At 40.4% G+C, this 8,871-nt stretch overlaps 2 protein-coding genes across 3 annotated transcripts in view; one reads left to right on the forward strand and one right to left on the reverse strand.

Annotated features, from left to right (window-relative positions):
• tpk1 (thiamin pyrophosphokinase 1) overlaps positions 1–5,288 on the forward strand; it is a 100,607-nt gene extending 95,319 nt beyond the window's left edge. Inside the window, exon 9 of the mRNA XM_085468617.1 lies at positions 4,220–5,288. Within this exon, the coding sequence (XP_085324743.1) occupies positions 4,220–4,365 (146 nt within the window). The 3' untranslated portion in view covers positions 4,366–5,288. The remainder of the gene's footprint in view (positions 1–4,219) is intronic.
• Positions 4,946–6,723, reverse strand: sec61g (SEC61 translocon subunit gamma). Of its 2 annotated transcripts, XM_085468619.1 has the most exons (4): positions 6,628–6,722; positions 6,148–6,251; positions 5,867–5,969; positions 4,946–5,117 (listed from the first exon to the last, which is right to left on the reverse strand). In XM_085468619.1, the coding sequence occupies exons 2-4, from the start codon at positions 6,239–6,241 to the stop codon at positions 5,108–5,110; spliced, it is 207 nt and encodes a 68-aa protein (XP_085324745.1). In that variant the 5' UTR covers positions 6,242–6,251; positions 6,628–6,722; the 3' UTR covers positions 4,946–5,107. The 2 variants fall into 2 exon arrangements, with proteins under 2 accessions (XP_085324745.1, XP_085324746.1); XM_085468620.1 differs by lacking the exon at positions 4,946–5,117 and having other exon boundaries at positions 5,863–5,969; positions 6,628–6,723.
• Between the last annotated feature and the right edge of the window lie 2,148 nt (positions 6,724–8,871).

The following is an 8,871-nucleotide window of genomic DNA, read 5'->3' on the forward strand; positions in this document are numbered from 1 at the left end:
TGCCTCCCCCCACCACAGGGAAAAGGGTAACACCACCTGGGTCTGGGTGCAGTTCCCCCCTCCAGGGGCAAGGGTACCTAGACCCGGTTTGTAGAGTACGCTTGGGGAGTGTGATCGTGTGTACAGCGTCTCTTTATGTCTGTCTCCACGTTGGTTGAGTGTGGAGTAAGTGCATATGAGAGCATGAGGGTGGGAATGGATGTTTGTATCTGTGTGTGCCTGTATGTCTGTGTCTATATGTCAGGTTGGGTGTCAGGCGCCACCTCTCTGGGGATATCTCAGGCCCTCCAAGGTTTGGAGGCCTATCTCCCCCTACCACCACTTCCCCTGCCAGTGGCGGACTCCCTCAGATGTCGGTGCGTTGGTGGTTCTTTGTGTCCAGGGATGGGCGTCCAGGTACACACCGGCTCACTCCTTGGCGGCCGCTTATCGGGGCCTGGAGCCTGGGGCTCGCTCGGGCCACTTCGGAGGTGGGGTGCCCCCGGCCTCTCGGCCTGGAGCTCGGTCACTCAGGTGCAGCTGGCTGCCGGCGGAGCTCACGGGCGCGTCACTGCAACTCCCCCTGGCTTCTGCTCCGCGGCTGCTGAGTGAGCCCTCATCTGGGACTCTCCTCAGCTCTTTCTGGGACAGTGGCGCAGCTGCCCCTCTGTTGGTCTTCCTTGGTCTCTTGTGTTCTGGGGGCCTCTGGATGTCTGGAGTTTTGATCTCCTCCATACCTGCTTCATGCCCTGGAGGACGGGGCTGTGGCCCCCCCACACCCTCTAGCAGATTATTACATGAAGGAACCTTTTAAAAAACAAAAAACAAGCGCGTCCATGCTCACAGGTGTACACACGGGTGATCACACCCACAAACTACACCCTTTTTGGCTCCTACCTCAAAGCACACTGTGTTCTGTTGATCTTATGTGCTGCACAATAATGTTTAATATTTAGTATTTACTGTCATATTCCCATATATCATTGTGATGTTGTTTATTCTAGTACTCTTGTTCTCTTCTGCTTGTTTTCTTTTTTCTTTCTCAGCAGGTGACCCAGGTGATTGATATATGCTCTTTTTTTTTTTTTTGCTGCCCATTCTGTTGGTTTTTGGTTTTTGCCCTTCTCCCCCGTCCCTCTTCTCAGCTGTTTCTCTTTCCCTCTTTCTTTCTCCCCTTCTTTCCTCCAGTCAAGTCTGTCCCGTATTCAGCAAGTGAAAATAAAATAAACAATAAAAGGTGAATCAAATGGGATGGCTGGGATGGTCAGTTTGGTAAAGTAAATCCGTTGGGCATCTTTCTTTGCCTTTAGACAACAATTCTGATGGCAAAAGAGCCAAACGGGACAGGCAAAAAAAAAAAAAAATCAATGTGGTTTGCAAGGTGCTGTTTAGCTCTTTCACTTAAGTATATCATGTTTGCATGTTTTCTTGTCAGCGAGACTTTGGAGGTTGCTGCTTTTTGAAGTTAAGGCAGTTTTGCTTCCACAAAATTCTAAAATTGATATTTTAATAGAGCAGAAATAATTTCCCAAGGAAAAAAGAAAGACCTGCTTGCAGTGTGATTTATAGTACTAATGAGAACTCATCCTCCAACTTACTCTTAAACACTGATCATAGCACACTTGACACCAAGCAGGCAAACCAGAGAATTAAATAAAGATGGATTTAAGAAACCAAAAACAAATGGAAATTTAAAAAAAAAGAGAGGCTGCTGTGTCTTGCTTTGTGAAAGTGTTCAGACATGAACGGGTCAAAGCTTTCCAAAAGGAAAAAAAAACCTTCCTCCATTCAGATCTTAAAACCACATTAACTGTTTTTCCTTCATTAACACAACTGAAGTAAATTTTTGCAAATTTACTAAACTGAAGGTTCAGAAATTTCTTAAGTAGTTAATTTGCTGCAGATGTTAAGGACACAGTACCAGCTAAAAGTAAGGAAATAACAAAAAGCCCCAGGTGTAAATCTCCTACCGTGAGCGTAGCCTTTTCATATTAGACACGACTGAATAGCTCCATTCCCTCAGTGTTTGTCAGCTCAGCTTGTTCAGAGCTAATGCAGCGTAAATAAATGTAACGCTTAATGGAAAAAGTGACGTGCAAATTCACATTTTTTGCCATTCGGGGCTATTGAAGCATGATCAGTGATTTGTTATTTTGCCTAGATTAATATTCACAGTACTGTGCAAAAGTCTTGAGCCACCCCTCACATTTTCCTTCCAGTGAGACAGACTGTTGTTATTTATTCATTTATTGTGAAAGCGGTCTGGATCCAGTAGTTATCCAGGCTTTCTTGGGGTCTTTCAAATGTTTTTTTGTTTTGTTTTTTGACATCGGCTACTTTTTCTCTCATTTTCAGTCCAGTCCTTTTACCTGACCATTTTCGAAGGAGTGCTTCTCATTTAAACCTAAGAAAAGCACCTAACTCTATTTAATAACCAGTTTTATGTTTACATGTAACAGACGAGTGAGCAAAGAATCAATTTAAACATTTATCTTTAGACATTTTATTACTAGCCTGCTTAAACACACAATTTGTTTGGATTTCTGTAGCTGAATCTGTGAAAAAAATACCAAAGATGACAGTTTGATAAGCATAAAATAATTTTTTTTGCACTAGCCAGGTGATTCACAAAGAGCCCTTAGCAGAAAACCTTTATATATCTCATGGTGGTGTGCAGTACATTCTTTAAAAAAAAAGAGGTAAAAATCTGGACAAGCGGAGGACAAAAGAAGAATTGGCAAGACTAAAAAACTATGTACAGCAGATGATCAGTGTCTGACAGCCATGTCCTTAAGAGACAGGAAATTATCCAGCAAAGATCTGACACAGGACCTGAAAGACCCATCAGGACCTTCTACTGTTTGTCAAAAACATCATTAGACATGGTCTCAGGGGAAGGGTGGCTGTCAAGAAGCCATTCTTAATTAATTGAAACACAGAGAGAAGGCTGAGGTATGCCAAATTACACAAGAATTGGACTGAAAATCATGGCATGATGATTTGTTTGGCTCAAATCATTGGCAGCATGTGGAGGAGGTCACGAGAGAGGTGAACAGTGAGTGTTTACGGCCATCAGTAAAACACAGAGGCAGCATTGTCATGGTTTGGTGCTGCATTTCATACAGTGGTGTTGGAGATCTTGTTAAAACTGATGGAGTTAACACACCATTCAGTACCATTTGAAAAGTATCTGCTTCATTTTTCAGCATAATAATGTTGAAAAAATGACAATCCCGAACCAACCTGGAGAGAAAACCACAGTGGACCGCTATCACTGATTAAATGGCCTCCTCAGAGCCCAGGCCGCAAAATGTTTAAAGCACTGTGGGATCATCTCCACAGAAAAATAAACAAAAGTCAGCAGACATCCAAGGAAGAGCTTCCAATGCCATTTAAGAAGTACGTAAACAAAGCAAGAAAGGTGGTCCTAGCAGATGGTGACTTTGAAGCTTGTCAGTTTTTGCCTTATGTATTGTATTTCCATCTATGTTTGTCATGTTTCAGTGAATTACTGTATGTATTATTTTAAAGCAAAATATAAAGATGTAAAAAGCGGTATTATGTTCTTAACAATGTGATTGGTTTTGCACCAGTCCTCTTCATACCCTGCTGTGTTCTTAAGATCAGGTCTAAAGCTTAGTGGGAGTCAGTGTAAGGAGGCTAAAATGAATTTAGTTCTCTACAGCAAAAGGCTAAATAAGTTCCCAATAAAGGACCAGCAGATGGCAAAATTTGTCTTACAGTGGGTTGCATGGATACTGAGTTTCCTAATTTGACCACTTGAGGACACTGTTGGACAGCTGCTTTAGTCAAATCATTTGTCGTTTTTGGGAAAGTACTGAAGGCTTGTTGTGTATAAAATCACAAAACAAAAGAAAATGTGGTATGTGACTTGTATACCCTAGTGGTTACCTTCCCTGCTACTGGCAATTAAAATGAGGACATAACTGTAATGACTGTGATTACTGCAGTAATCACAAAGTAGGGATATTCAAGACCCTTTGTGGATTTGGCTGTAAAACCACGTGTGGCCTCACACGGCTTTACACAATCCAAAGTCATGCGGACCACCCTGCCTCACAATTGTTATCCAAGACCATGTTGATCCAGACCACTTCTCAAAAAGAAAAAGACTCTGGCATGCAGCAATATAATGAACAGCCAAAGAGCATTAAGTGTGGTGTCACTTGGTCTGCCATTAGTATTGTGTGTAATTGTTATTTCTGTCTCCTCTGTCCAGATAATGACGTCCTGCAGTTTGGCAAGCTAGTAAGCACCTCCAACACTTATGAGCCCACTGACCCCGGAAAGCCCAGGAAGGCCGTAACCGTGACCACAGACCAGCCTCTTCTTTGGAGCATGGGCATCGGTAAAAACGGGGAATGACAAAGAAGAGAAATCTTTCTTAATGGAAGTGAAAAATGTGGAATTGTGACCTAGTTTCTCCAGATCAGCTACGGGAAAAAAAAACTCAGGTTTTACACATTTGAACAGGCTTTTTAATTTTTGTTCGCTCAGATATAAATGAAAAATCTAATGCTGAAAAGCTAATTTCTTTGCTGTAACCATGGTGACCACTGTCTTTTGAATAACATACTCAAACCACAATAGTCGTGAATGCCAAATTATTACTACTCTGATGGTAACGTGAAGTGGCACTATACAGTTAAACTCTATTCCTACCTTGAGCTTCTACACTGCAGTGTTAAATTCAAAATGAACAATTCTGTTTTAATATCTGCACATTATTGCCTACGTGTGTCCAGATATCCTTTGCATAGCAGCATCCTGCGTGTGCCTTTGAGGTCAAGACGATGGGCCTGCCTTCTGTGGCTGTTAGCAATCTCTATGGATTAAATCAAATTGAGAATGCCTAATTAAAAGTGCCTTTTGATTGCAGATTTACAAAAGGTAAAAACCAAGCTACTGCAAAAAGGTGCTGTGTTGATAGAGTAGACGGGACATATCAGATTTCCAATTATTTTTATTTACACAGTGACATATAAATGTTGAGCACAGAATGTAAAAATGCCATCCCGACAATCCCCCCTCCCCCCCAATCACACCAGCTGTTAACACTGCACCACCATCTCCTGTCCCCACGAGATGAAGTCTGAGTGATCAGGACCTAACCGCCACTAGAAGGAAAAACAGAGAAGGGGATGTTAAGTTGGAGAACACAAATGCACCTTATTTTTCACATATTCTCACTTTTTATAACAGCCTAAGCAGTATTATTATGCTGTCTTCTACTGTACACAAACAACTGCCAACAGTACTGGTGTGACTTTTTAAATCCTGTGTTTTGTGTAATAAAAATGATTAATCACTGGAAGAGTTTGTGTCATTTTATCATCCATTTCATGAAATTTACATACAAGAGAAACTTGATCAGAGACTTAAATAAAAGATGCAATCATGTTAAATTTGTCTGTGGAAATATAGTATTAGTACCAGCTATAACATATGACTGTAACAATTAATGGTAGAGCCATAGTGATTCACAAGATTCAAGGGTGATGGCAGAAATTCTGGATCAAAGTGCAGTATTTTTTCATTATAAAATTAAGACATTACAGGAGTTTTAAAATAAAAATACATATATATTGTACTGAGTGAAATTGAGGATGAACTTAGATAACAACAAGTAAAGGCAGATGATAATGAGAAGTGGGTCTGGATCAGTAAGTTACCCTCATTGTCTGTAGAGTCATCACTGACTTTAATTTTGAATGACCAGCTGTACTCAGATTGAGAGGAATACAAAGGAAAACCCTAACCCCCCAATTATCAGTGAGCCAGATGAGAGCACGTTTTAGACGATATTATCTAAAAATTGTTCGGAGACGGTCTGCGTGATGCTGTTTATCATAAATTGTTTACTTACACAATGATGTTGTTGATGGGGATGTGAATGAGCTTGACAAAGAAACCAATGAATCCCATGATGGCAAACCCAATCGCTGTGGCCATTGCAATCTTCTGAAATTCTGGGTGAGGGCAAAAATAATCATTGTTAAAAATACTGGAAATAATACAATGTCCCTATTAAAGAATTGAGCTCTTTGGATCCGGAAATTGCTAGTCAATTGGTTCAAATTTATATATTCATTTTCGTTTCCAGCAAACAAAGGCTAGCCGACATAAATAAAAAGAAACAACACCCACCTTTTCTGTCGGGTTTTGTGCACCTCTTAACGAGCCTGATGGAGTCTTTCACGAACTGCCGGCCGGGCTCAACAAACTGCATAACCTGATCCATGGTGCTTAGTCTGAAACAACACAAGTCAATCTTAAAGCTGGGACTGGTTTCAGTGCTGACGTTGACTTAAGCTGTCCGAGCTTTAACAACTTTGTTATTATAAATATACTGTATATATTCTCATTTTCTAAGAAAGAAACAAAAAACACGATAAAAACAAGCATGCGAAGCTGATTTTAAGTCAGTTATGTTACGTTAATTTAATTAAAACTCGACTTTAGCTAACGCTATCCTAAGATATGCTAACTATTATGGCGACGTAGCGTTATGTTGGCAATAAACCTCGACATGTAAAATAAAATCAAAAGGTTCCAACCCAACTATAGTTGGTTACATTTATCTGATGAAAAATACACATGTGTATTTAAAAGCGGCAGTTAGCTTACCTATTTCCTACGTGATGTTTAGTAAGAAAGTCGGAGAAGTGAGAGCCACGTAGCTACGACACAAATCACCCCCTTGTACAGAAAGAGCTGACGTAGACTTTAGGAGCGCATGCGTATTGTATTCTATGCGCTGTTATCATTCTCTGCACCGCCCCCTGCAGGCGGGGAGGTGTTCTTAACGATTACACTTTCTGGAGTCGACAGGCAGAAGGAAGAGAGGAAGACCTCAAAGAAGATCCATGAATGTAATGGAGCTGGCTATAAAGAGGATTGGTGTGATACTGTAAGATCATATATCCCATCGAAGTTGTGCTTTATTTACATATTTGGGCAAGCAAACATTTGTAGCCATCATCCCAGAAACACATTAATAGCAATAGACTGAAAAATGAAAAACAATCAAGATAATAAACAAGTCTTTAGTCGAGGACTAGAATTAGGTATAGAAAAACAAGTTTATCCCCTTTAATAAAGATAAAACACTCTAGCAGACAGCAAACTGGCAATGATTTAGTCACTTTCACAATTAAAATAAATAAGAAAACTAAATAGTTACAAAGGAATTAGGGCCCCTAAATTTATCACATATTTAAATCCATAAAATTACAATCAGGGGTTCTAGATCCTTTTTTTCAGAGACTGTATATCTAAATCAGAATGCACACATTGTTCAGACAGATTACTGGTCATGGGCTTATCTTATTCCACATTCCTTAGGCACTAAATCCTCCCTCATGTGATGCAGATTAAGATGTGATTTCTAAACAGCATTCTGGCATTTGCTTTAAAATGACTTTTCTTTCCTTTCTTCATTATACTTAGCGTACTCATCTCCAGAGGTGTGGACTCGAGTCACATGACTTGGACTCGAGTCAGACTCGAGTCATTAATTTTATGACTTTAGTCAAGTCAAGTCAAGTCAACTTTATTTGTCAATTCTGCCACATGTACAGGACATACACAGAATAGAAATTGCGTTACTCTCAAACCCTAGTGATTAGAAAAATGCAAATAAAATAATTAAAAAGTAAAAATTTAAATAAATACAATACAATTTTACGTATAACAAAAAAAAAAAAGCTATGCAATATACAATATACAATATTCAAGTAAGAAGGCATAGTGGTGCAAAATAGGCAAATAGTGCAAATGGAGATTTAGTAGTATACGGTAAGAGATAGTGTAACAACAAAGTCTTATGAGGTAATGGCAGTCCAATGCTCCACAAAGTGACTGGAGCAGGCCAGTGAGTGCGTCAGAGAGTGAGTGTGTGTGTGTGTGTGTGTGTGTGACAGAGTTCAGTGAGACCGTGGTGGAGAAGAGGGGAGAGGGGGGCAGAATCGGGAGGGAGTTTAGCTTCCTGACAGCCTGATGGATGAAGCTGTCCTTCAGTCTGCTGGTCCTGGCCTGGAGACTCCGCAGTCTCCTCCCTGACGGCAGCAGCTTGAAGAAGCTTTGCATTGGGTGCGTGGGATCAGCCGCTATGCAAAGGACTTGACTTTAGACTTGACTTGAAAAAATGTTCTAAGACTTGTGACTTGACTTGGACTTTTACACCAATGACTTGGGACTTGAATTGGACTTGAACCGGTTTACTTGAAAAGACTTGATATTTTACCCCAAATATAAAATTTAACATGCATATTATATAGAGATTGAAAATGTGACGTCATTCACGGGTAGAACCGCAAAGGATTCTGGGAACTCGTGGCAAGCGGTACTAGCGCACGCAGGCTTTCAATTAAAATCAGTTATACAGCGATAAAAAGAAACACAAAAATGTCAAGAAGCCGTTGTATTATTAACTGCAATAGCCGGTCGCATGACAGCCACGGGAAGCCGACGGGTAAAGAGATCGGTTGTTATCGGATTACGTCGTTGAAGAGAAATTGTTCGAGCCATGTTTCCGAAGTAACAAAGACGCGACAGATGGCCTGGATTGCAGCCATTCAAAGACCAAATATAACGTCCCAGAACACTCCAGCTCACAGGTTAGTCTGCTCCAAGCATTTACACGAAGGTCAGTCTGCTGTTGTAGTTAATACGTCATTTTTCTTAACATAATTGGTGATATAGGTTACAAGCAAGTCTGGCGCTGAACAGAAATTGCCGCGCTATGCTTCTTTGTTTATTGTGCATAAATAGTAAATTATCCTGACACAATATTGTGTTTCGCTTCTGTTATTATGGTACACTGACAAAAACACATACTTTTATTCACAGGATAAAACAGGTTTTTTGTAT

Source organism: Copadichromis virginalis, linkage group LG9, assembly GCF_057382275.1.
Source record: "Copadichromis virginalis isolate Kocher_CV1m ecotype Utaka linkage group LG9, C_Virginalis_male_GT1.1, whole genome shotgun sequence".
Taxonomy (NCBI): domain Eukaryota; kingdom Metazoa; phylum Chordata; class Actinopteri; order Cichliformes; family Cichlidae; genus Copadichromis; species Copadichromis virginalis.